Consider the following 27862-nt stretch of genomic DNA (forward strand, 5'->3'; position numbering starts at 1 on the left):
TTGAGGTGTGAGACTGGAAAAGGAATGTTGAGAACTACATTTCCCACAAGGCCATTTCCGCACGCAACGGCCGCTAGAACGTCGTTGTCATGGTAATCAAGGAGCCTGCCTTCGCCCGCTGATTCCGGAGCCCGTGGCCCCCGGAGTTCTTGGCCGGCCCCCACGCCCAGCCTGCCAAATCTGGGGTCACCCGGCCACTATGCCCAGGTATTCCTGCAACCCCGGCCTGCGCCGGGCCTACGCCCCCTAGGGAAAACCCTCCTCTCCATCTCCAAGCCGGAAGGGCGGGCTTGGGGCCGGGGCTGGGGGAGCATTCTGCGGAGGGTTTGTCCAGCGCGGGCTGGACATCGGGCCATGCACCGGGCTGACGGTCCCGGGCTTCCCCTCAGACATGAAGATTCTGGCAGAAAAGTAAGAGATGCACAGAGGCCATCGACTCCACTCATTGTCTGAGCCAGTAAAAGTGTTTTAGGCTTCGACACCGGGGCTAGGCCGCCCTCTGCTCCCTGGCGCGGGGTTCACAGGGTCAACAAGAGAGGAAACTTGGAAAACACTGGGGAAGGTATAATCTCATGTTGGGGAGGGAGAGTGGGCGGGAGGTGATGGCCTGAATAATACCTTTGAGCTCTTCATGTCCATAAGGTGCTTTAAATTACCTGCACTGGATAATACCTAGCCCCCCAAACAACCTACAAGGGCATGGGGGAGCCTGTCACAGAGCAGCAGGGTCAGTCTTCTCAGCTTTCGAACAGTAATGGTGTGATCTTGGATGTGTTTATGAATTTGGGAGTAAAAACTATCAACCTTCCCTGGCATTATCATTGGTTACAGTTCTAAAGCGATGGATACTGTTAGAGATTTCCACAGGTGGCATGTCTGAGTGCAGCACCTCCTCCCTCTCTGCTGGGTACCACATTTTCAAGGAATGATGTGGAAGTGAACATCTAAGTAGATAGGCCCAGACTGGATTCTTACAGCCTCACTTGTGAAATAAATGCATGAATTTCAGTGCAAACATTTCTTCAATTTTCAGTTTTCACATTCCTATTTGGGCCCTTTTAAAATTCCTGGTTCTTCTTAACTAGTAACAGTTGTAGGCCATGAATTTTGATAATTTTATAGACTAGACCCTGAGACTAAATGAATAATCATATTGTAACAAAAAGCACAATTCTAAAAGCGTGCACATGTGTGTTTGTGTGTGTGTGTGTGTGTGTGTGTGTGTTTGGAGAGAGAGAGAGAGAGAGAGAGAGAGAAGAGAGGAGAGAGACTGAGCTGAGAACTAGAATAGAGGTTTGCATAGATTAAGTGCTCAATAAATATTTGCCTAATTTGTAAAGAAATGAAAAGAGATCTAGAGAGATGAGGCCATATGCTGAAGTTTACATTCATACTAAGTACTATATACAACAAGTATTGTACTTTGTATGAATTAATAGATTCATATTAGTAGATTTCAGTCAGGGTGAGACCCATCAAGTCTGTTCATATACTATCTAATACAGCAATCTGTTTTCACTTAGACTTAGAAGATATAGTTGAGTGTCAGTGGCTCAAGCCTGTGATGCTTGTTATTCAGGAGGCTGAGATCTGAGAATCACAGTTCAAAGCCAGCCCCCAGCAGAAAACTCTATATGGGTCTCTTATCTTCAATTAACCAGCAAAAAGCCAGAAGTAGAATTGTGGTTTAAGTGGTAGAGCACAAACCTTGAAGAAAAAGCTAAAGGACAAAGCCCAGGCCTTGAGTTCAAGCCCCAGTACTGGCAGCAAAAAAAAAGAAAGAAAAAGATATAATAATGAGTCAAATTATGTATGTGAGTAAAGAGACAAATGAAAGGATGACTTTCAACATGTTTACAATTTTAGATGACTTCTTTTTTATCTTTATACTTTCATATTTTCAAACAGCACTTTGGGCCATAACTATAACTTAAAAATAAAAAAGTATTTGGGGCAGCACAGATTATTTAGATTATTAAGCCATCTCCAATTTGTACATATCCTAAAGCCTTCCCACTGTCAAGTGTGTCTGGGAACAGCCTGGGAACCTCACTGGGAAGTCCTGAGTAAGATAAACCACTATCCTGGTTAGGCTCCATGATACAGTTTCAGTACCCTTCATGAATGAGGTCCTAGAAAAAATAATCACAAAACGACTAATTCTCAGATGTTTTGATTTATGAATGTTACTGAAGTAAAAATTTTCTGCTTGAATTAAATACTTAAGAGAAATCTTTTACCTTTGAATTTTGTCTTACTGCCTCTTGTATAGTGAAACTCTCTGGGATATTGCCAAAGCTGAAGTGGACAAAAGAGGAAATAATGGAAGTGAAGGTGATGGAGTTGAAATTGGAGAAAAATCTGTTTTCTTCATTGGCAGTAAAAATGGGGTAATGTGTGGTTTTTTTTTTCAGTGAATTGTTGAGATGATTTAACAACCAAATTGTTGTTAAATTTTTTTGGCAGTATTGAGGTAGAGATGAGGAAAGTTTATATTAGTAAAGCAAACCACAGAAAGAGTATACAACCCAGATCTTATATGGGCACATCTGAAAACAGGTGCAAGAGTACTCTAATTCACCAGTATTTATGGTGAAATAATAGGTTGGGTTTGGTTCAACTTCACCTTAGGATGAGTGTTCCCCTTTGATCAGATACCTGGTATATTTATTCATTCTATTTTACAGAATGATACACTGTTTTAACAATTGAACCCAGAGATAGCAATGTTAGTTCACTTTATAAGTTTAGGTCTAGATATTTTTAGAATCCCTTTACAGGGCCAGGTACTGATGGTTCACACTTGTAATCCTAGCTACTCAAGGGGCTGAGATCTGAGAATCGCAGTTCAAAGCCAGCCAGGGCAGGAAAGACTGTGAGTCTCGTAGCTACCAGAAAACTGGAAGTGGTGCTGTGATTCAAAATAGTAGAGCATTAGCCTTGAGTGAAAAAGCTCAAGGACAGTTCCCAGCCCCTAAGTTCAAGCCCCATGACTGACAAAAAACTCTGTAGAGAAAGGATGCATCCTGTAAAGACAGGTGTCTTGAGACAAAAATTTTTGCTTTATAAACATTTTTTTTGTGCCCAGAAGAATCATTTACCGAGAGTAGGAGATCATTTGTAGTTTGTTCTATAGAGTTTTATTATTTGAAAAAAAACAAAAACAAAAACAACACAATGATTCAAACCACCATACCAGCCTTTGGATAAAATGTGATCAGTGACAGAGAAGGGGCCAGAAGGTACATTTCCTGACTCCTAAAAAGAAACTTGGAATAAGTGTATACCACAGAATTAAACAAAGTAGTAGCCTATTGCTTCAGTTACCAATTTTGAGCATATTTGCACCATATCCTTTATTTGTATGTTATCTTCTTTTTTACTTCCACTTCAACAGTTGGAATGAAAACATTTTAGAAGGCACGAATCATCAGCTTACCTAGTAATTAGCATTGTTGAGTAAAGGGAAAATTCAAGACAGCTGCCAAGTTGACCACTAACATGAGATAAGATTTGCTAATATTTGTCATCTGTAGGACTTTATAATTATAATAATAGCAGTGTAGTTACACTGTGATGGAAAGTTGACAGTTAACTTTTTCCACTTATCAAACTTTAGAACAATTCTGAAAGTTCCTGGTTTTCAGTTTCCAGGTAATTTATCATTCAAATGAGTTAAGAAGCTATTTTGGGCCACAATTATGAACACTAATCAAATTTTGCAAAAGGGTGACATTTACACAGTGTTCTTTGTTTTTTAATTTTCAGGGAAAGACTACTATTATTCTAAGGTGTCTTGACAGGTAAGTGTTATATTAACCTTAGACTGTATTTATATGTATTCTACTTATACAAGGACAAGGTAGAGTCTAAAAGATATATAGAAAGAGAAGGATTTTGAGACTCAAAATATTTAATTCTCAGTGAGACTTTAGCATGATCTTTAAGAGCTCCTTTAAAGATAAGACTAATAAAGAACCAAAAGGTATGGGATTAATCCTGGATTTTCTTGTTGGAAAGAGAAATATTACCATAATTACCTAGCCTACAAGAACATTTACATCCTTTTGGGCTATGTTCCTTTGGTACTTAAGTTACTTTTGTTCATGTAATGAATGATAATTGAATAATAAGTGTAATTGTTCAGGGGTACATTTCTGAAGCACAATGTTGGTTTTCCAACTGTACCTTTTACCATTTGTTTTAATTATTCCCTAACCTTGTATACAGTACAAGCATTTCATCAGATTAAGAATTAGGATTATGATTGTTAGATGTTACAGGGAGTTTGTGGGTTTTGGGTTTTTTTTTGTTGTTGGTCATGAGGCTTGAACTCTGGGCCTGGGCACTATCCCTCATGCTTTTCAGCTCAAGGTGAATGCTCTACCACTTAAGCCACAGCGCCACTTCTGGTTTTCTGGTGATTAACTGGAGATAAGAGGCTCACAGACTTTCCTGCCCAGGCTGGCTTTGAACTGCGATCCTCAGATCTCAACCTCCTGAGTAGCTGGGATTACAGGCGTGAGCCACCAGTGCCCAGCTACAGGAAGTTAATAATATAAATATTTTTACTACTACTAGACTATACACTTAAAAAGTTTTAATGGTAAATTTTATTTTAAGCATTTTTTTACTACATTAATATAATAAGAATAAATATCCATGGTAAGATGGCTTATCAAGCAATATAAACTAGTATAAATAGTTCATTTAATCATTATAATAGTCTCCAGTCATTTGTTTTAGGACATGTTCAATATAATTTGTTTATGAATCTCACATGCTAAATGATGCCCATATTTGAACTGTGACTTGAAATAGAGAACTACATAAACATCTTCCTTTGATGTTCTCAGTAGAAAACATAAGTCAGTAGGTTGCCAGCTCCACACAAGGCTGATCATAAACTTCAGGCAGTGGTTCCCACATGACCTCGTGCCCAGCATGGCTGTCATCTCTGCCAGCTCATCACCACTTCCACCACCCCCAACGGGTGCCATTATATAACCACAGAGATGCTTATATGCAGCTTTTATAATTTGTACCTCTTTACTAGTATTCAAAGTAGCTTCTTTGCTAATAACTTGTTTAAGACAAAGGAAAAATGAATCAAGTAAGATTATCTCATAAGAAACTGATATTGCCTGCTATGGTAATATTTTCTGCTGTTACAGGGATGAGCCAGCGAAACCAACCTTAGCTTTGGAATATACATATGGAAGAAGAGCAAAGGGGCATAACACGGTGAGTGTTGTCTTCAGAGGTATGGCTGTGTCATACATGGGAGAGTTGAGATGCTGGCTTTGTATTACATTTTCCATCTTATCATAGCAATAGCTGCTATGAAGCCCATCCAAACCGAAAATATTTCAGCCTCTCATTCACTATATTTCAGTGCTAAAATAAGATTTAATATTTTTCTCCCTCCTTTCTTCCTCTCTTTCTGAACAGTTTCTAACATCCTTCTAAAGCCAATGGTCATTTGGATATTTAAAACATATTTGAGGCCCATATAAAATTATTACATGCAGACAGCCCATGAGCAGCCAATGAGAAGCATACAGAAAGCACATATATCTTCCCTATCATGTCCCAAATGACTATTTCTCAGGCTGTTCCTAAAACAAGTGAAAGTAAGATTACGGCCTATGGTTTCAAATAGTACTACCAACTTTAAGATAGCTCGAGTCAGTGCTGGTGGCTCATGCCTATAGTTCTAGCTACTCAAGAAATGGAGATCCAAAGAATCACAGCTTGAAGCCAGCTCAGGTAGAAAAGTCCATGCAACTTCTTCTCCAAAATAACCAGTAAGAAGCCCAGCTGGAGGCACGGCTTAAGTGGTGGAGTGCCAGCAGAGCATTCTCAAAGCCCTAGGTTCAACCCTAGTGCCAGAAACAAAAAACAAAACAAAACAAAATTGGAAACCTTCAGTGCTAAGGATTGAACCACCCAAGAGCTTGTGTAAGGCAAGTTCTTTATAACTGAGCTACATCTCCTGTATTCTTTAATACTAATAATTTATATTTTGAGCAGTACATTTTCACAAATTTTCATAAGTCAAACCTATTTTTAAGATTTTAGAGACAAAATAACTTACAATATTCTTTTTATCTGAAAAGTAGAAAAAGTCACATGAATATGATTAATATTAGTAGACAAAAGAACTGCAGAGTAAAGTTACAAAGAAATCTTATTTCAGGCCTGGTGTGGTGGTTTATACCTATAGTCCTGGAACTGAGGAAACTAAAGGAGGAGGATTGAAAACTTTAGGGAAGCCTACGCTACGCAGAGAGTTTTAGGCCAACCTGGGCTATAGAGGGCACCCCTATTAAAGAAGAAAGAAAGAGAGAGAGAAAGTGTGTGTGTGTGAGAGAGAGGGGGGGTGAGATTTTATGTTAGTACTCTGAGATACAATGAAGATGAAAATTTGTCAAAAATGCAAACTAATATGTTTTATCTAAACCTGCTTTAATAATTGTCTCTTCCAGTTCATGGTAAAATACATAAAAACCCCTATGACTGTTCATTTGTTTGTTTGAGTTTTTTTTACCTCTAGACTTTGAACCATAAATGGGAGCTTTGGGCCCTGGAAACTTTCAGATTTAATGTTCCCTAAAGCAGCACTTTGTCAGTCCTTTCACAGTGTGCATGAATGGAAGGTTTTTCAGCATGGTCAGGCAGAAGCAGAGATGCCTTAACAGCCTAAGAAGGATGGGAGATGGAGCAGACAGGCCTGTTTCCAAATTACTTGTCTGCCTAGCCCTGTCAATCCCCTGTTACTTTAAGAGAAAGAAAAGTAGATAATAAGTCACCTTTATCTTATTCCCTCACCAACATTTGTTACTGTCAGTTGTAGACCTTGTATTCCCCAAGGGAAGCAGGAATAGAATAGATTTCCTACTTGTACTTTTCCTTAGGTAGTCTTGATGTGCATCTGTTTGTCCCTTTTCCTTCTGCCTTACCTGGATGTCTGATTCGTTTTGTGAGCATCTGTCATCCTAAAACAGGATGTTGTCCTATTTATCTCTCTTATTTCTGTCTAAAATACTAAAATTTTGTGTTTTAAATGTGATACAGAATGGAGACACTGTTTTTGTTTTTTTCTACTAAAGTATTACCAGAATTGGCATTTATGTACATGTATAGACAAAGTATTTCGCTGTATTGGGGGTTGAACTCAGCGCTTTGTATGTCTAGGCAGATACTTTAGCACCTGAGCCACACTCCTAGCTCTGAAAAAGAGAATTTATGGTACTGGAGTCTGAAAGAATATATTCATAAGTGTTTTGTCCTTGTACTTGGAAATGCTTTGGTGCATTTCAAGGGGGATGGGATCATGGAAAGTTTTAACTGCCAAAGAGTGTTGATTAAGGGCTGCAATCTTTTGTGTAATACTGCAATTATTACTGGCAGATGTTCAGGAAGTATAAGACACATAAATTTTTTAATGTTTTTTTATTTTTTATTTTTGGGTCCGGTTGTGGGGCCTGAACTCTGGGCCTGGGCACTGTCCCTCAGCTCTTCAGCTCAAGGCTAGCGCTCTACCACTTGAGCCACAGCACCACTTCTGGCTTTTTTCTTATGTGGTGCTGAGGAATTGAACCCAGGGCCTCGAGCATACAAGGCAAGTGCTCTACCACTGAGCCACCTTCCCAGCCTAATGTATTTTTTTTATACAAATTTCTTTTCAGCCAAAAGATATTGCTCACTTTTGGGAGCTGGGTGGAGGAAGCTCCTTACTGGACTTAATTAGCATCCCTATCACAAGTGACACCTTGCGGTAAGTGAGCAGCTCCAGGAAGAGTTGTGAGTATACTCGAGTGTTCACAACATGAATGGGAGTAGGCTTTGTGGGTCAGAATTTGGGGAAACAGTTGTATATTTCTTCCCATGTGCTTAAATGAATGCTTGCAAAGAGATTTTGTAAGAACCTAGCTGCTGGCTGCGCTACAGGGAGATAGCTGGCATTCCCACAAGTAACACACTTTGCAAACCAGCTAACAACAGCTCTGTCAAATAATACTCTGAGGAATTCATTTGCAAAGCAAATTTGAAAAGCTTAATCCTATTATCTATCTCAATATGTGTGAATTAAGCTCTGAGCTTTTTCTTCAGCTGGATAGTATAAGTCAACTTAGGAATTTAATGTGGCTTAGTAGTATTGAGCTCCATCCAAAGACTCTTCCAGGAGGAGAAAGTCTCCCCCTTTGCCAACTAGTCCTTTAAGCACTAGAATCCAGGGGAAAACCTCAAAACCCTTTGGTAGTGTTTTCCTGACAATGACTCTCAAATGTTGGCCAAATCAGATGTGGAAAATTGTGACATTTCTCACAGTGTTCCTGGAACTGGGAACTGATGGTAGCCAAGGGAAATAAACAAATTAAACAAATTAAAAAATCTGGAATATCTCATTCTTGTCAGAGATTAACACAAACCATTGTTGCTGCCTGGACCAAATACAAAGGGTTTGCCAGTTGCTTATTATATTTTGGATGCTAAAATCCTTAGCTAGTATGGAATTATTTCATACTCACTGGACAATTGCTTTTCCAGTGGTAGCTGGATATCAATAATGTTGGTTTTATCCAGTGATTATTTTTTTCTTTTTTGTGTGTGGGTGTCGAGGTTTATATTCAGGGCCTCACACTCTCAGCTTTTCTTGCGCACAGTTGTTACTCTATCACTTGAGCCACACCTCCAGCACTTTTTCCTTCATTATTTTTCAAATGATGATCTCGTTTTACCTCAGCCTGGCCTGAACCACCAACTCCAAGTAGTGTATGATCGACATACACTACCATATTCAGCTTATTGGTTGAGATAGATCAGGCTATCATTTTAATTTTGCTCCAGATCATGATCTTCCTGATCTCCATGTCCAGAGTAACTGGAATTATGGGCATGAGTTATCATGTTCTGCTGGGTTGGAATGTTTTATGTACATATTTGGATATTGCTTTCTTGCTTACAAACACCCTTTTCCTGTGACGTTAATTTTCAGAAACAGAATTTTATAGTCATATAGTTTTTAACTTGAATCTTCTTATTGGGGATAGTTTCCTAGAAATTAGAATGGTTCATGGTGTAATTCATTGTCTTTTTTTTTTTTGTCGGTCGTGGGGCTTGAACTCTGGGCCTTGGTGCTGTCCCTCAGCTCTCCAGCTCAAGGCGAGCGCTCTACCACTTGAGCTACAGCGCCACTTCCGGTTTTCTGGTGGTTTATTGGAGATAGGAGTCTCACGGTCTTTCCTGCCCGGGCTGGCTTTGAACCGCGATCCTCAGATCTCAGCCTCCTGAGTAGCTAGGATTACAGGCGTGAGCCACCAGCGCCCGGCATTCATTGTCTTTTTGCTAGGAGTTTATTTAACTTAGCATAATATTTTCAGGGTTCATATTGTAGCACGTGTTAGAATGTCCTGTCTTTACAAGTATATACACATTTCCCTTATCCATTAATCCATCCATGGGACATGGGTTATTCTATAACTTTGGACTATTGTGATGTTGCTATGAACATTGGTGCACAGTATATAAATATTTGTTCATTGGGGCTGGGAAGGTGGCTCAGTGGTAGAGCGCTTGCCTTGCATGCATGAGGCCCTGGGTTCGATTCCTCAGCACCACATAAGCCTGTGGCTCAAGTGGTAGAGTAACCAACAAAAGAGTAAATACATAAATAAAATTAATATGACTTTCATTAAAAAAAGTTCTCATTAAAAAAATAAATAAATAAATATTTGTTCAGATCCTAGCTCCCAGGGTTTTGGATATGGCCCCAGAGGTGGAACTGCTATCATGTGGTAAATGTGAGGAATTGTCATACTGTTTTCCACAGTGAATATACCAATTTATGCTCTCATCAGCAATCTAAAAAGTCCAGTATTATTATATCCTTAGCAACACTTGTTATTTGTAGCTTTTTTTCTTTTGATAGTAGCTATCTTAATGCTGTGAGGTACTCTTCCCTTGTGGTTTAAGTTTGCATTTCCCTAATAATTAATTATTTTTAAATTCATTTTCATGTGCTATTGGGCATCTATATATTTTCTTTCAGAAACTAATTGAGACCTTTGCCCATTTTTAAATTGGATCATTTTTTGTGTTTCTGAGTTTAGATTGATGTTTGATGTGTATGAACAGAGAGCGTGTGGTGATACTGGTCCATCCAGTCAGGGGTATGCTTTCAGACAGAAGATAATATCACTTCATATATATATATACTTCAGATTTCAGATCCATAATGCCTTCAAGGAAGGGTTCTTGTAAAGACTGAATATACTAGGTGGATCCTTAGCAAGGCATGAATCTGCCTCTTCGTCCACCGTGCTGTGTTGCTGCCGCCACTCTTATTAATATTTTTGTTTCCCTTCTTTGGAGCACACAGTAAAATTGAATCTAAACATGGTATTGTTTGATCCAACTGCTTGCAGTTTTTCTATTTGTACAACATTGCTTTTAGATCACTTTTGATTGTAAAACTGAAATATCACTAGAGTAAAACATTGGAATACATTTTTACATGTTTTCTCTCCCTTTCATCTTAAAACAACTTTTCTGTAAGCTATAATGTTATTCTTAGATGAATTTCAGTACAGTAGCATTTCAAAATGAGCCCTATTTTAAGTTTTTTTTGAAAAATGTTTTTATTTCTTTAGGACATTTTCTATTGTTCTTGTTTTGGATCTTTCAAAGCCTAATGATCTTTGGACCACTATGGAAAATCTGTTGCAAGCCACAAAAAACCATGTGGATAAAGTGATCATGAAACTTGGAAAGACGCATTCTAAAGCAACATCTGAAATGAGGCAGAAGATGTGGAGTACTATGCCAAAGGACCATCCGGTGAGTTGCTGTTAGATGGATGCAGGAATCCTTTGCCCTATACTTCACTGACATCATATTACAAACAAACTCTTTAGATTTTTATGCATGAATTGAAATTCATTTGATGTAGATGAACTTGTTCACTGGAAAATTATAGCAATTTAATAAAACAAGGGCGGGTAAAACAAGGGAAAAGATTTCTTAGATTTTCTTGTTAGATGTCTAGTGAAATTGTTATGGTTTATTACATCCACCAAAAGAAATATATTTTTAAAGTAGTAGTTGATATTGATTTGATCATCTCTGTAAAATGAAGATAAAAATCCAACTCTATTAAAGGCGAATGGCAAAAACTAGATGAAGCTACTCTTTCCTTAAGCAGGGAAGGAGTTTTAATAGCTGATTCTACATGGTGTAGTCCACATTCGTTTACTGTCTGTCCCATACTTAGTATCTTTTGATCATCTGACAGCTGATTAAATTACAAAGTTTCTGTGATGGTTATACAAGTTTTAAAAATACTATCACAAATACCAGCATTTAGAAAACCAAGAGCAGCATTTTATATTGCCCAGATATGCATGATATTAGAGTAAAACAAATCCATGCAGTATAAATGCTAATACAACAAATATTTAACATGAAGTAGAAAAGACTCTGAAAATATGATCTGTTGTATAAAAAATAAAATGGCAAATCAAGAAAAGAATATAGTAAGTTAGGGAACTGTCATTTTTAGTGTTTTGTGTTTATTTTGGTGCTGGTACTAGAGCTTGGACTCAAGGCCAGGGTACTGCTCTTAGCTTTGTTTTTTTTTTTAAAGCCAGGTTTGGGACTTGAACTCAGCCCAGGCACTGTCTCTGAGCTTTCAAGCTCAAGGCTAGTGCTTGACCACTTAAGCCGTGGCTCCACTTCCAGATTTTTAGTGGTTCATTAGAAATAAGAGTTTCATGGATCTTTCTTCCCAGGCCGGCTTTGAACTACAGCACTTGGATCTCAGCCTCTTGAGTAGCTAGGATTATAGGTTTGAGCCAACAGTGCCTGACCACCTTAGGCTGGTGCTCTACTACTTGAACCACAGTTCCGCTCCCTCATTTCTAATTTTGTACTTCAGAAATGTAGTTTAGAAAATGAAAGTTAACACTGCAACACATTCTGTAACACATAAGAGCAACATCTATGAAAGTCTGCAAATGGTATATTTGGAAGTAAATAGCAATTACTAAGTACATAGAAATAAGCAATTACAATAAACAAGTTGAATACATTTATTAACAGGATCGTGAGTTAATCGACCCATTTCCAATCCCTCTGGTCATAATTGGAAGTAAATATGATATTTTTCAGGTAAGTTCTTCTGCTTCTGTTGACATGTGTGACTATGCTTTATGGGGTTTTGCAGGGAACACCAAAATGATGCTGAAAAAAGAGAAATAGCCCTGGAAAGGGTAGATTAAGCAATCACCCATCTTAAAGATTTTTGGAAAACATATAATTAGGACAGGGAAATTAAAGAAATAAATGTAGTGCTTAGCATGAGGATAAGGTAGCAGATTTAGAAAATGAATCCTCAACCACTGAGGGATAGGACTTACTTCCCAAGTGTTAAATTGAAAGAAAGAGAAAATTAGTTTCTTCTTATCTTTGCTTGTCAGAGGATCCTTAGGGTATTCCACACAATAAAGTCTGTGCTTCTATCTGAATTCTCTTGAGCTAAGTGTTTAAACAAAGAAAAGATCTGACAACTGTAGCTCTTGTTCAGTCTCTATAGAAACCAATATCTGAGTGATAGAATCTTACTCCTCTGGGTGGGTTTTTAAAAATAAGAAATAACCTATTTCTATACCTAATAATTTTCTTCTTAGTGCTTCAGGATGTTTAGTTTCCTCATCTTGTGTTTTCTTTTGTAATATTTCTATTTCTGATGTTCCTAGATTTCTACATTTCTAATATTTCTAACATTTCTCTAGGATTTTGACTCTGAGAAGAGAAAGGTGATATGCAAGACGCTCCGATTTGTTGCACATTACTATGGAGCATCTCTAATGGTTTGTACATTTTCTCTCCTTGGTGCTTGAAGGGAGAATAGGAAATTTGGAAAAAGTAGCACATTGATGCACAGCTACGAATATTAAATGTTTTCACTGAGGCACTTTGTCTCCTCCTTCCCTTTGCTGCTGCCAAAGACCTCTTTCTCAAAATGTTAGATACTGTGCCTGTGGGGTACACTCAGCTTCCATCTACAACCTAGTCACACTTAGAGATTAATTGCCTATGGACTTATTTATGTTTGGTTTCCTCTTAAGAATTAGAATCTGCAGTCAGGTGCTGGTAGCTCATGCCTATAACCCTAATTACTGGGAAGGCTGAGATCTGAGGATAATAGTTTAAAACCAGCCTAGGCAGGAAAGTCTGTGAGACTCAAGCCAGAAGTGGGGTTGTAGCTCAAGTGGTAGAGTGCTGCTAGCCTTGAAAAACAAAGCACAGCACAACTCAGGGACAGTGTGTTCACTTACAAGAAAAAGAACCGCTGGACACTGATATCCGTGCCCACAATCCTAACTATTCCTAAGCAGCTTAGGTCTAAGGATCACTGTTTGAAGCCAGCTCAGGCAGGAACATCTGTGAGACTCTTACCTCCAATTAACCACCAAAAAGCCAAAATTGGAGTTGTGGTTCAGTGGTACAGTGCCAGCCTTGGGCAAAAGAGCTTAGATAGCATTTGGAAGCCCTGAGTTCAAGCCCCAGTACTGGCAGTACACACACACACACATACACACACACACACACACACACACACACACAAAAACACCACCACCACCACCATCAACAACAACTTTGACAACAGGGCTTTGTTTTCCTTTTTGTTTTTATGTAAAAGCATTGCTGTTGGTTATTGGAGAGGTAATTTTACTCAAGCCATTTACCACTTAGCTCCACTCTCTTCTCAGGTAAAATAGATAAAAATAAGTCTTTCTTCATAGGATCCTTATGAGGATTAACAGGGAGTACTTGTGAAATGCTTAGCACAGGACCTTAAACAAAGTAGAACTCAGGAACTGCTATTATAATTACAGGAATCATCTTCCATAGCATGACCAAATTTTGCCAGCTAGCTTAATAAAAGATAAAACACAAAAGCATATTTGTTAAAAAAAAACACTTCTTCACACTTAAATAATTATATAATGCTCCCTTCTTCTAAATCCGATCAGATGAATCTAGAGACAATCTGGTCTGTACTTTGTCTTCACAGCTATAATATTGTAACTGAAATTACTGTGTACATCCTGTAATCTCAACTTTGGGTTTTTAGGTTTTTTTTGTTTTTTTTTTTTGGGGTCCGATCCTGGGGCCTGAACTCTGGGCCTGGTCGCTGTCCCTCAGCTCTTCAGCTCAAGGCTAGCGCTCTACCCCTTGAACCACAGCGCTACTTCTGGCTTTTTTTTTTATGTGGTGCTGAGGAATCGAACCCAGAGCCTTAGGCATGCAAGGCAAGCTCTCTACCACTGAGCCACCTTCCCAGCCCCTGGGGTTTTTTGTTTTTTGTTTTTTTTAGGACATTCTAAGTGCATTTTATTGCATATTTTCTTAAAATCATTACCTTGTGTTTGAACTCTATTTGCTTATTGACAGAGTGCCTCAGAAAATGTCTTTTATTATTTTGAAAAGAATAAAAAGAAGTTACTCAAAATAAGAACTTTCAGGCATGAGTGGCTTATTTCTATAATCCTAGATACTCTGGAGGCTGAAAGCTGAGAATTGTGGTTCCAAACTAGTGAGGCAGACAAAGCCTCAAGACTTTTATCTCCAACTACCCAACAAAAGCTGGACTTGAATGTATAGTACAAGTAGTAGAGCATCAGCTGTGAGGAGAAAAATCAAATGAAAGCATGAGGCCCTAAAATTCAAATCCTGGTAACAACAACAACAGCAAAAAGAACTTTCTAATGTTACCGTTTTCTGAAAATGGAATAAGTTCCATTAGGAAATAAAGAATACCGGGGCAGAGCTTGTTCAAGGTCAACAGCTCTACATGGAGGATGTTTAGAAGAGATGGATAAAGCAAATGGAAAAACTGAGTTTAAAAGTTTCTAGCTAGCCGGGTGCCGGTGGCTCATGCCTGTAATCCTACCTACTCAGGAGGCTGAGATCTAAGGATCGTGGTTCCAAGCCAGCCTGGGCAGGAAAATCCGTGAAACTCTTATCTCCAATAAACCACCAGAAAACTGGAAGTGACATTGTAGCTCAAGTGGTAGACAGCTAACCTTGAGCTGAAGAGCTGAGGGACAGCGCTCAGGCCCAGAGTTCAAGCCCCACTACCAACACAATAAAAAAAAAATTCTAGCTAGCCAAGTACACCCTACATTCTATGAAATACTTTTGTGGTTAGGTTTTTTTTTTTTTCTCTCCCAGGAAAAAATGAAATACTATAATAAAACAGTATATAAAGTAAATTAAGGTCATATTAATAGTATACTTATTCTAATAAATATAAAATTAAAATGAGCAATTGTATTTTAAAAATTCTGATTGTTTTCTCTCTATATCTCACTAATAGCATTGTTTTCAATACTTTCTTGTAACTCAAGAATCAGGTCTTATATTTTCTCCTTTGAGTATTTTTCCTGGGATCCTATTCTTATTCTACCATGAAGTTGTCTTGTGGAATTGCTCTTAGAATCAGAAAATTGACATCTTTGTTTCATAATTACATTTCATTTCAGTTTAATTTTTTCCTACTTTTGTGTATGTTAGTCATTCTGATTTGGCTAAATGATTTCATGTCATTAGAAATCAAATCTTTTTTTGGGGGGGGGGATCCGGTTGTGGGGCCTGAACTCTGGGCCTGAGCATTGTCCCTCAGCTCTTCAGCTCAAGGCTAGCTCTACCACTTGAGCCATAGCGCCACTTCTGGCTTTTTACTTTTTGCTTATGTAGTGCCGAAGAATCGAACCCAGGGCCTCAGGCATGCAAGGCAAGCACTCTACCACTGAGCCACCTTCCCAGCCCCAGAAATCAAATCTTATTTTTTTTTTTGGTTGTTCCTGGGGCTTGAACTCAGGACTTGGGCCTTGTCCCTGAGCTTTTTCACTCAAGATTAGTATGCTACCACTTTGAGCCATAGCACCACTTCCTGTTTTCTGGTGGTTAATTGGAGATAAGAGTCTCCTTGGAACTTTTTCTGCCAGTGCTGGCTTCAAACCACAATCCTTAGATCTCACCCTCCTAAGTAGCTAGGATTACAGGTATGAGCCACCAGCACAGGGCTAGAATTTTTTTTTTTTTTGTCAGTTGAACTCAAGACCTGGGTGCTGTCCCTGAGTCTCTTTGCTCAAGGCTAGCGCTCTACCACTTGAGCCACAGAGCCACTTCCATTTAATTGGAGATAAGAGTCTCACAGGGTGGCTCAGTGGTAGAGCACGTGCCTTGCATGCCTGAGGCCCTGGGTTCGATTCCTCAGCACCACATAAGAAAAAGTTGGAAGTGGCGCTGTGGCTCAAGTGGTAGAGCACTAGCCTTGAGCTGAAGAGCTGAGGGACAAAGTCCAGGCCCCAAGACCAGATCAAAAAAAAGAAAAAAAAAAGTCTCACAGGGACTTTTCTGCTCTGGCTAGCTTCAAACTTTGATCTTCAGATCTCAGTCTCCTGAGTAGCTAGGATTACAGGCTTAAAAAATTTGTGAGAATGGAACTGGTGGGGAAAGAGGTGGGAGAGGGGAAGAATGATGGGAAGAGTGCCTGATGAAGATGCACTGTATACATAAATGGTTATGTTAAATTGTACTCTCCTTGTACAACCATTTGAAGATGAAAAATTTTTAAAGGATTTGTAGACTAACAAACGTCCTGGTTTCTACCTGATGTTAGAGCCTAATTATAAATCTATCTACCTCCTTTCATTCTTTAAAAACATCTTCTGGTTATCATCCTAGTTATATACCATCAATGAAAGTATTCAGCATGATGTCTTTCAGGCTCTGAAGGCAACTCTAAAGACAAGTTAGAAAGTTGTTTTCATGAGCATTAGTGTCCTTGGTCTGCTCTGCAGCTCCCACAATGATTGGTTTGATGACAGAAATATGCCCTGGTTATAAAAGTTATTTTTTATTATGTACCTCTTATTTTTTAACCAATCCAATTGCATTTGGGGAATTTTTTTCTTCTAGACCTTAAGAGTATGTTTATGCACACATGCACACACACAGGCATACACATCTAACACTACCACAAATGTGTAGATATAGACTTTTACATTGTTCTTTGGAAGTATTTATGATCCATTTGAGCAGCTGAGATCATCAGAGTATAAATGCAAGGCCTTTCCCCATCATACCTCATGGAGTTTGAAGTATGAATTAAATGTATCCAGTTTTCTTGATTATAGGTTTTATTTTGTCTACTCAAATGTATTTTCTGGAGAAAATACATTAATGTGGTTATCTCTACCATCTCTATTTGCTCTGAATTATATTTATTTTACTTGTTTTCTGATACAGTATCAGATTATATAGTTTAATATCCTGGTTTTTGTTTTTCTTTTAAGTTTACTAGTAAATCAGAAGCTCTACTACTAAAAATCCGTGGAGTGATCAACCAGTTGGCATTTGGTATTGATAAAAGGTACTGCTAGGTATTGTATTTTATTGTACTTGTGGGTGTTGCCTCTCCTGTAATTATCCTCCTGAGTCTTGTTTCTTGATCAACAGGGTGCTCCACATGGCTGTTCCGCTAGTCTGCTTCTTATATTATTTAAATGTTCCTCAAACTTTACAAGTAAAATGTCATATAATGTTAGTTTTAAACTGGAACAAAATGAAATTATTATATTCCTTTTTAGTAGCTTTCCTTTTATTATTATTTTCTTATATTGAAATGGAATTGAAAACTTTAGTGTATATTTTTCTTAGCTTTGCTATTTCTCTGAGTTTGGATTTAAGGTAATATGGATGTGAAACCTTTATTTACACTGCATTTTAATTTTTGAAATCATTTCAGTTGCTATTCACGGGCTCACTGGTGCAATGTTCTCATTATTGGTTTAGATATAAACTTAGCCTTACTTAGCCTGCTTACAGTGAGTATGGCAGCATGTTCGATTGCCCAACTAAATTAGAATCTCTTTTCCATGTAGCAAATCGATATGTGTGGATCAGAATAAGCCACTGTTTATCACAGCAGGATTGGATTCTTTATGTCAAATAGGTTGGTGAACTTATTAAGATCACTTAAGCTTTTTAAATTGCTTATTGATTTCACGCTACTCCCTGTTCACTTCGTTTCCATCACACCACTATTTCTGGTTTCATTATCACTGTGGCTATTTCATGTGTATATATTTATATACACAGCATTGATACACCACATTGACATATTTGTGGTAGAGGGGATGTTGCCACATAAGTGATTTCTCACCTCTATTGCACTAAAAATGCTATATGTAGTTCCCTTTCCACAGTGAGTTCTAGATACTTTTAAATTTTAAATCAAATTTAAAGCTGCATATTATGAGTAATGGACAGATACATGAGATGGAATTAATTAGAATAAACTAAAAGAACCCAATTGTACCAGTTTTTAGGTATGTTTTGCTTTTCCACTATAAAAATAACTTGCTTATTCAATGAGATATATTTCCTGTGCTCAGATTCCATGATCTTCTACAACAAATGGAACTTCACTTACCAAGCTCATCTTTTCTTAGAAGCTGTTTTTCCTCCCTGCCTTCTTCCCTTCCCTTTTTTCCTTTTCTCTTCCCTTTTTCCTTCCCTTCCCTTTTCCTTCTCCTCCCCTCTCCTCCCCTTTTCTTCCCTTCCCTTTCTTCTGGTTTTAACAAGGGCTTATTTTAATATAACATGGTTAAAATGGGAAAATTTTAGAGAGAGAAACATTTCTTGCTCACTTTGCATGAAATGAGAGTTAAGAGACTCAAAACGGTTTTCTTTCTGAAGATCTTTGGGTCTACCAATTCTTCATGTTCAACGCTGGCATGGTTTGATTTTTAACATTGTCAGGTAGTAGTTTTCTTTTGTATTTCCTATCCTCTGTTACTCTTCTGAATTAAAGATAGCTTGACTTCAAATGTAAATATCTTTGTAATAATATTATAGATTGAATTGGAATGAAATGAGTAGGGATGGTTTTGCCTAATTGAGCAGTCACAGAGACTGATTTTGATAATTTTCATTCATGGCAACTTATTTCAGCAGCACTGAGACTCGCTGTGCACTGGTATATAACGCTGATGGAATTTTTCTGCCTATGTGAGTTGTTAGAGGTCTGAAAGGTTGATCATTATTAAATTTAACAATCACAGACCTCTAACCTTATCAAAACTGAAATTTTTTTTGTTCTGTGAAAGCCTCTGGGAAGATATAAGACATTCTAAGATGTGCAAGAAATGAGAAAATGTTTTCCAACCACCTGCCTGATACTTAGGATAAGTGAAGAACTCAACCCAAGTAATCCAATTAGAAAATGGGCCAAAGATATCTTACTGCAGCAGGCATTTCACTAATGAAGCCATATAATCACAAATAAAATACATGAAAACATGGCTAATATTATTAGTTACTAGGGGCATGCAAATTTAATGAAACCAGAATGCCATATCACTTCTCCCTGTCCATGCTAATATTATGAAATAGTGACATTGTTGAGGATGCAGAGAAGCTGGGTTAGCCATACTGTGCTTGTGGGGATATAAAATGCACAGTCCTCTGGAAAACATTTTGGCAATTGCTTTTCATTTGGCTTTTTTCTGTTTTCTGAGACAGAGCCTCCTGAGTAGGTAGGATTACAGGTGTCAGCCACTGGTGCCCAGCTACCTGGTCTTTGTTTGTTTTTTAACTCAGTGTTTGAAAGCATGGCCATACATGTTTGTTTAGTTCATTATTCATTACTGATGGTCATTTTGACTGGTTGGTTTTGCGTAGTACAAATGATGCCACAATGTGCAGACATTCAGATACGCATATGTTTCTGGGGTCAACCCACAACCTGGAATTCCTGTGGATAGGATATAGATACAGATGAAGGTAGAGCATGTTGCAGAATGAGAGCTAGAGCTTACTTACCTTACTCCTTACCTCTTCTTACAACCCTAGAATATTTCCCAGTGCCTTGTACTGCTGGCTAGGGCTCCATTTGAGTGGTGACTATATTAGGTAACTGAGTGGTCCAGATTTACAATTTTATGTGTCATCTGTTTAATTGATGATAATGCTTCCATTGAAGTAGTCATTTGGAATACAACTTTTAATTTTAGGGGCTCCTCCTGTTCCCGATAATGACATTGGAAAGCTTCACGCTCATTCTCCAATGGAGTTGTGGAAAAAAGTATATGAAAAGCTCTTTCCACCAAAGGTATGTACTTCTAATTCTTTCAGAGCATGAGTTTTTAGCACTATTCACCAGTCCTAGAAAATGTCTCAGAGGTCCCGTTACATTAACTTGGTTTGTATTGCGCATGCTCCAATATTACATTAACACTTGCTAAGCTCTATTATAAATAAATCACTGCGGAGGTTAGAATGCAAGTAAGATGTGGCTCCCCTTTCAAACAGCTCCCTGCTGTTGGAGGAGAAAGACCATATCTAAGGAGAGGGAGGCAAGGGTGTCTCGGGGGAGGATGACAGCTTGGCTCCTTAGACACTGAAAGTTTCGGGTTATGGGCATGAAATGATTTGGTGAACTGTAATTTCAGAGTATCAGCACGCTGAAAGCTACTAAGGACCCTGCTCGAGATCCTCAGTATGCTGAAAGTGAAGTTGATGAAATGAGAGTTCAGAAGGATCAGGTATTATTCAAAACATTCCCATAATTTTGTGAGTTTTATTCCAGTCTATTATGCCTACTGGGTTTTTAACTTGTAAAATTATTTAAATAATAGGCTGTATAGGGAAAAGGACCCTCTGATATACATAAAAAAGAAACTTGAAGCTCATCTATCATGCTGGGCATGGACCCCTAGCTACCCAGTAGGCTAGTATCCAGAAGATCATGGCTTGAGGCCAGCCCAGGCCAAAAAGTTTGACACAATCCATCTCCAAAATAACAGGGGAAAAGTGAGGTGAGAGGTGTAAGCTCAATGCCAGAGGCCCAGCCTAGCAAGCATGAGGCCTTGAGTTCAAACTTCAGTCAAGAATCACTATTATTCTACTACCCATGCAACTTAGTGTTTATAAATCCTTTTTCACTTTTCAGTTTACTAAATGTCCAAGAGGGGGAGTGGTCATTGTTTTGCAGTTAGGAGACACTTTTGTAGTTCATTTGACTGTGAGATTATCAGGAAGGTTTTGTTTTTCATCAGGCCATTCAGTCATATTCAGATTTTCTTTTCCTTTGAGGTGATTCTGGTGTTTAAAATCAGGACCTCACATTTACTAGGCAGATACCCTACCACTTTGTAAGGTCTGCTCCTGGATGGCTAGCAGACTCCACCCTGCTCGCAGCAAGGTCTCCACCCAGTATCTGTGTTACCTAGGCAACTGGGACACCTGGAAGAGATCACATCTGCATCCCGCTGAGGTCACATTTGAATTTGATGTGGCCACACCTTTCTCCGCCCATCCCCTAGATAAGGCCTTAGCCCAGGCCCACAGGCCCTCTCTCGCTGCTCTTTTCTAGCTCTCTCTGCTCTCTGCTCTTTTCTCTCTCTTTCCTCTCTCTCTTTCCCAGCTCTCTCTCTTTCCTAGGCCTTTCCCAGCCATGTGGAGTGCCAACCTTGCCTGGTCCCAGCAGGTCTACCTGAATACCATGTGAGTGCTGCTGTTCTTACTCGGCTACCTCTCTCTCTGCTCTTGTCTAGCTCTCACTCTCTCTCCCTTCATTGCTTTAGTTATTTTTAAAATAAGTTCTCATATTTTTTGCCTCACCTAGCCTCGGACTACAATCATCCTACTTACCTAGCATCACAAATATATGCCACCTATCCTGGCTCATTATTGAAATGGGGAAGCAGGGGCTCACTAACGTTATGCTTAGCTAGCCTCAAATTATGATCCTATCCCCAAAAGCTGGAATTACAGTCATAAACCACCATTTCTGGCTTCGTACTTTTCTTGTGCCAGAAAAATTGCCTTGTCCAATTAAGGATTGTCCAGCCAGAAAGCACACAAGCATACTTGACAGAACCTAGGATCTCTCAAGGAAGTGCTTAGAAGTGAAGGCTACAGTTCCACCCATGCCTAGATTGCCCCATTTCAATATAGAGTCTGGTGTAAGAACACATACTTTGATAAATTCACTATGACTCAAATACTATGTGTAGACTTTTCTCAGATCTTTTAGTTTGATTCAGTGGGACATTGCAATTCTGCCCTTGTATAAGGAAGCTATGGCACGCTCTAGAAATGGAAACTATCTGTGACAGTCTCTGGGTGGGCTGTGTAGAACTCTGTGACTTAGGCAGCCTCATCATTCCAAGGGTAACCAAGAGACAGTTATCTGCTGGGAACTGTGACCAGGTGTTTTCTTAAAGTCTTCATCTTTCACCTTAAGGAGTCCTAGAATGAATAAAAGTTTTTTTTTTCTTTACATGTAGTCCAGAAGACTTTTGAAAAATATACCATGAATGTTCAGAATGCTTTGTAGTGATAACAAAGTAGAAGACAGTAGAATGACCTCCTATAACCCTTATTATATATGAACCTTGGCTGTAGAGGTTAGTTGGAAGTCCTCTCTGGGTTCATGATTAACTGCCATTCTTGATAAGAGTATCTGTTTATATTTCATAATGATCACTTTTATTAAGGTCACATGCAGAGGTGTTATTAAAGGTCTAGGGTATTTCTGAACACGGAGTTTCCACTTTGAAATCTGTCTTCCCTAACTGACTAAATTTTGAATGATAGGGGAAGGCAGGCCCACAGTGCCTGTATCCTTCCACATTCTTGTACTTTATTGCGAGCAGGGAACTAAAGACTATAATCTCTTGTCTGATAATTTTTTTTTTTAATTTTTTTGTCAGTTGTGAGGTTGGAACTCTGGTGCTGGTCCCTTGAGCACTTCAGCTCAAAGCTAGTGCTCTACTGCTTAAGCCAAGCACCACTTCTGGTTTTCTGGTAGTTAATTGGAGATAAGAGTCTCATGGATTTTCCTGCCCGGGCTGGCTTTGAACCAGGATCCTCAGATATCAGCCTCCTGAGTAGCTAGGATTACAGGTGTGAGCCACCAGCACCCAGCTCTGACAGATTTTTTAAACCTACATGATATGTTGTAATGTCTGAATTTCAAGTCTAAGCCATTTTTATTTGTGTTGCTTTTGGAAGATGAATGACATTAATTTCAGACTGCACATACAAAATCTTTACATGAATTTATGTTTCTGCTTTAAAAATAACAGTGATTGCCATTTGATGCTTAATTATTAATATCTGATCCCACAGTTTGACATTCTAATATGTTCTAATATGGTAACAGCTCAGAATCTATCGATTCTAGTTCTTGTAGCTCTATAGAGATTTTCACAAGCCAGAAGACTCATAGGGACCTTTCCTGTAGCTCTCTTTTCTCTCATTACTCAAAGGTCAGATCTCATATGGACACCAGAAAATACAGTGATATATATTCCAGTGTTTTCTAGAATTCTCTACCTTTTTTTGTTTGGTTTTTTTTTGGGGGGGGGGATGGGGTGGTTTCCGGTTCTGAGGCTTGAACTCAGGACCTGAGCATTGTCCCTGAGCTTATTTTGTGCTCAATACTAGCACTCTACCACTTGAACCACAATGCCACTTTTGGCTTTTTCTGTTTATGTGGTGCTGAGGAATCGAACCCAAGGTTTCATGCATGCTTGGCAATCTCTCTACCACTAAGCCACTTTTCTAGCCCTAGAACCCTCTAGTTTTAAATCATTCCTGGTGTTAGGGAATGTGAGTATGGAAAGTGCTTGCTGAGAGCTTCTACCTCTTTTCAATATTTTTTAAAGAAAGTGAAGGAAAAAAAAGGTAGTGGAAGTTTGACTAAATAATTACTTTTAATGTCTCTTTGATCAACCATGTATACCTTTTCTGCATTCCTGATTTTGAAAAATCTTCTTCCTGATAATACATAGGGCTATAATTTAGTTAAACACATACACAGTGACTCACACAGAGAAAAATTTTCTTACTGTCCCTTATTGAAGATGTTGTAAGCATTTATAAGACTATAGAGTGGTATGAGTCCATGGACCTTTTATCTCTAAAAAAATTCAGAGGTTTCTAGAGTCAGGATGGAAAGCTTCTCAGTTTTGCTTTCACCGTGTGTGTGTGTGTGTGTGTGTGTGTGTGTGTGTGTGTGTGTGTGTGTGTGCGAGCGCGCATGCGTGTACCATTACTGGGGCTTGAACTTGCTCTTATTTGTTTTTTTGTGTGGAGGTATGGCTTAAAGCTCTACCCCGTAAGCCATAGATCCACACCTATTTTTTGGTTTTGTCAGTTGCGATGCTTGAATTCTGGGCCTGGGTGCTGTCCCCGAGCTTTTCAGTTCAAGGAGAGCACTCTACCACTTGAGCCACAGTGCCACTTCTGGTTTTCTGGTGGTTAATTGGAGATAAGAGTCTCATGGACTTTCTTGCCCGGGATGTCTTTGAACTGAGATCCTCCCATCTCAGCCTCCTGAGTAGCTAGGATTACAGGTGTGAGCCACCGTGCCTGGCCCTTGGTTTTGCTTTTTTGTTGATTAATTGGAAATAAGAGTTACAGACTTTTCTGCCTGGGATGGCTTCAAATTGTGATCCTTAGACCTCAGCCTCCTGAGTAGCTAGGATTGCAGGTATGAGCCACTGGTACCTGACTGCTTTAACTTTTTAAGAGGCTCTGTAAAACAGCCATGAAGAATTACAACATAAAGCAAACATGACCTGCTACACCTTTCAGACATGGATTCTTCGAGCTCACAGGTAGCAACACTGAAGATCTGGTGGCCGTGGTGAGCCCTCACCCACCCACATACTTGCTCTTTCTGCACCCTGAGGAATGACCAGCCCCATTTTCCCATGCTGCCACAGGAGGGCGCCCCCACTCACAGAGCATCCCAAGGGAATGCTCTCAACTTTATCTTGATGAAAATCCTGGAGCATTTCCAGTTAAAGTTTGAAGTACCAATTTTTTTATAAGCTAACAATATTTTAAACCACAAGTAACAGATAACATATAGACTGGGTTTAGATCATTGGAAAAAAATAAACCAAGTTAAATGACTGCTTTGGAGTTATTACCTTACTTTGGAGTTATTACCTTAAAAATTCTTCTAAAATCATGCACAATTTTAAAGCTGTTATATCTAATTTTAGTGACAAAGTATAGGCGAAAAAAGAGATAACCAGTTTTTCTAAAAACAAGAATGGATATTTTTTTTCAGGACAACTATGAACTAAAGTTACCCTAGCCAAAGGGCAGTGATCATGTCATCTTGCAGAGTAATCATTTTTGCTTATCTCAAATGATAATTTGTTTTGTACAGTCATTTGGACATTGAATAACAGAGGAAGTCAGGAGCTTAGACGATCCCTTTTGAGTAACATTTGTCTCATGCAGGATTTACATCTCTACAAAAATTTATCTTTATTTTATCAATTGTAAAATTAACATATTCATTGTGAAAGTATATGTAAAGTATATAGAGTAGAAAATGGGAATGTCCTGCTGTCTCTCTGGCTATACGCTATTTTCAAGTGGTTCATTTATCACCATTATTTTTGCTGGCTGCCTGTGTGGCCTTGTATGAATAAACACTAATGTATGTAACCAACTGGGGAACACTAAGGTGTTTCCAATTGTGTACAATTCAAGGAGATATACAATTCAAGGAGTCTCCTTCTGTTCATGTTCTGTACAGGTCGATATTAGTCTGTGTGATCTTTTTGTGTGGATTTGTGAGGGAGATCGGGGGAAGGGTGAATCCTGGACACTCTCCCTTAGCTTTTTCACTCAAGGTTGACATTCTACCACTTGAACCACAGCGCTGCTTCTGGCGTTTGGAGGTTAATTGGAGATGAATCTTACAGACTTCCTTGCCTGGCTGGCTTTGAACCTTGATCCTTGATGGCATGAGCCATTAGTACCTGACTTGTCTGATCTTTCTTTCTTTCTTTTTTCCTTCCTTCCTTCCTTCCTTTTTCTCTCTTTCTCTCTCTCTCTCTCTTTCTTTCTTTCTTTTTTGAAGTGCTAGGGATCAAACCCACAGCCCTGTGTATGTTAAGCAGGGCAGGACCTTGGTTATCTTGAAACAAGGTCTCACAGCGGCCTTGAACTCCCTGTGTAGCCTGCGTTGGTCTTAAACCTGTGACCCTCATCCTCTCATCTTCCCCCATTGCTGGTATTATAGGAACACACCATATGACTGGCTCACTGGTGTTTCTAAAACAGGAATCACCGTATAGAAGAATATATATATTAAAATATTTACATTTTACTAACTATACCTAAGATTTTCAAAAGAGCTTAGCAGAAAACAAATTTTAAAAAGATATTTTTAAATATTTAAATTACAATGAATGTTCATTGGACAATAAATACCTTTGCTGGGTGTCAGTGGCTCATGTCTGTAATCTTTGCAACTCAGAAGGCTGAGATAGGAGGATCATGATTGATACCAGCCCAGGCAGAAAAAAGAACTATGTGAGACTCTTTTTTTTTTTTTTTGGTTGGTCGTGGGGCTTGAACTCTGGGCCTAGGCACTGTCCTTCAGCTCTTCAGCTCTACCACTTGAGCTACAGTGCCACTTCCAGTTTTCTGGTGGTTTATTGGAGATAGGAGTCTCATGGTCTCTCCTGCCTGGGTTGGCTTTGAACCACGATCCTCAGATCTCAGCTTCCTGAGTAGCTAGGATTACAGGCGTGAGCCACCAGCGCCCGGCTATGTGAGACTCTTATCTCCAACCAACCACCAAAAAGTCTTAAGTGGTAGAGCATCAGCCTTGAGCAAAAAAGCTCAGAGAAAGCACTCATGCCAACAGTTCAAGCCCCAAGACTGGCACCAAAAAATATAAATAAATAAATACCTTTGCTTGAAACTTTATAACAAATTTGTAAGTGTCACACAGAAATTCTGAAGACTCTATTTTTAGAAAATAAATCTTTAGTCACTTATGAAAATTCGTCCAGAAGTTTTGTGAGTAATGCTATAGAGGTACATTTTTAAAATTTAGGAAATGCTAATAATTTTAAGATATGTACTTATGTTTATTTTTTTCTTAAAGTTATGTATATTTTTGTTTTAGGAGCTGGAGCAGTACAAGAAAAATTCTTCCAAGACTTGGAAACAAATCGAGCTAGATTCTTAAACCTAACTCAACTATTATGTGTTTATTTCTTTTTTTCTAAATTCAAGTAAGATTATCTTACTAATAAGTATTGTATAAATGTGACAAAAGTTAGGATATTCAGTTTCTCAAGAGCAAAGCTGAGCTTCTTGTTAAATATTGTGGAGTCTTTTAAAAAGGAAAAACATTAACTACATGCAATATTTTTTAAATAAAAGAATCTTCCACCACTTACATCTAATATGAATGTTGTATAAATTCAGGTCAGTATTTAGAAGTTTCTGTTTATATGTTCTTGGGAATATGAAAGCCAAGAGTATTTGGTAATAGTTTTATATGTAAAGTGAAGTGTCTCTGTTGGATGCATCCCTTCTAGAAGGAATACTGAGCTGTAGCTAGTAGGAAATTACCGGAGGTCCTAATTTCAAGCTTTTAACACTTGGAGGCTCAGAATATACCAGAAAGCATTTCTTTAAATTGCACATCCCTGGACCCTAGAGGCTATGAATGAGTGGCTTGTGTTCATTGTCATTACTGTGAGAGAGACAAATTTATTTAGTGTCATCTTTTAAGTCTAAGGGGGATGACCTGTCAATAAGATGACCAAAACTTCATATATTGAGGCTAGCAGGATTATTTCCAAGGTGATATATAACCTTTAAGAACCCTTCCCAAGGTGGCTCAGTGGTAGAGCGCTTGCCTTGCATGCCTGAGGCCCTGGGTTCGATTCCTTAGCATCACATAAGCAAAAAGAAAAAAGCCGGAAGTGGCGCTGTGGCTCAAGTGGTAGAGTGC

At 38.7% G+C, this 27862-nt stretch overlaps 1 protein-coding gene across 2 annotated transcripts; it reads left to right on the top strand.

The window, feature by feature from the left end:
• The first annotated feature begins 110 nt into the window (after positions 1-110).
• Dync2li1 (dynein, cytoplasmic 2, light intermediate chain 1) lies at positions 111-27763 on the top strand. 2 transcript variants are annotated; one of them, XM_013017924.1, is made up of 13 exons: positions 111-207; positions 2273-2390; positions 3769-3803; positions 5175-5244; positions 7692-7780; positions 10656-10842; positions 12103-12171; positions 12795-12872; positions 17370-17446; positions 17958-18028; positions 20091-20188; positions 20529-20621; positions 27026-27762. In XM_013017924.1, the coding sequence occupies exons 1-13, from the start codon at positions 200-202 to the stop codon at positions 27086-27088; spliced, it is 1056 nt and encodes a 351-aa protein (XP_012873378.1). In that variant the 5' UTR covers positions 111-199; the 3' UTR covers positions 27089-27762. The 2 variants fall into 2 exon arrangements, with proteins under 2 accessions (XP_012873378.1, XP_012873377.1); XM_013017923.1 differs by lacking the exon at positions 111-207 and adding an exon at positions 326-411 and having other exon boundaries at positions 27026-27763.
• The last annotated feature ends 99 nt before the right edge of the window (positions 27764-27862 follow it).

This window comes from Dipodomys ordii, unplaced genomic scaffold (assembly GCF_000151885.1).
Source record: "Dipodomys ordii isolate 6190 unplaced genomic scaffold, Dord_2.0 Scaffold37, whole genome shotgun sequence".
In the NCBI taxonomy this organism is placed as follows: domain Eukaryota; kingdom Metazoa; phylum Chordata; class Mammalia; order Rodentia; family Heteromyidae; genus Dipodomys; species Dipodomys ordii.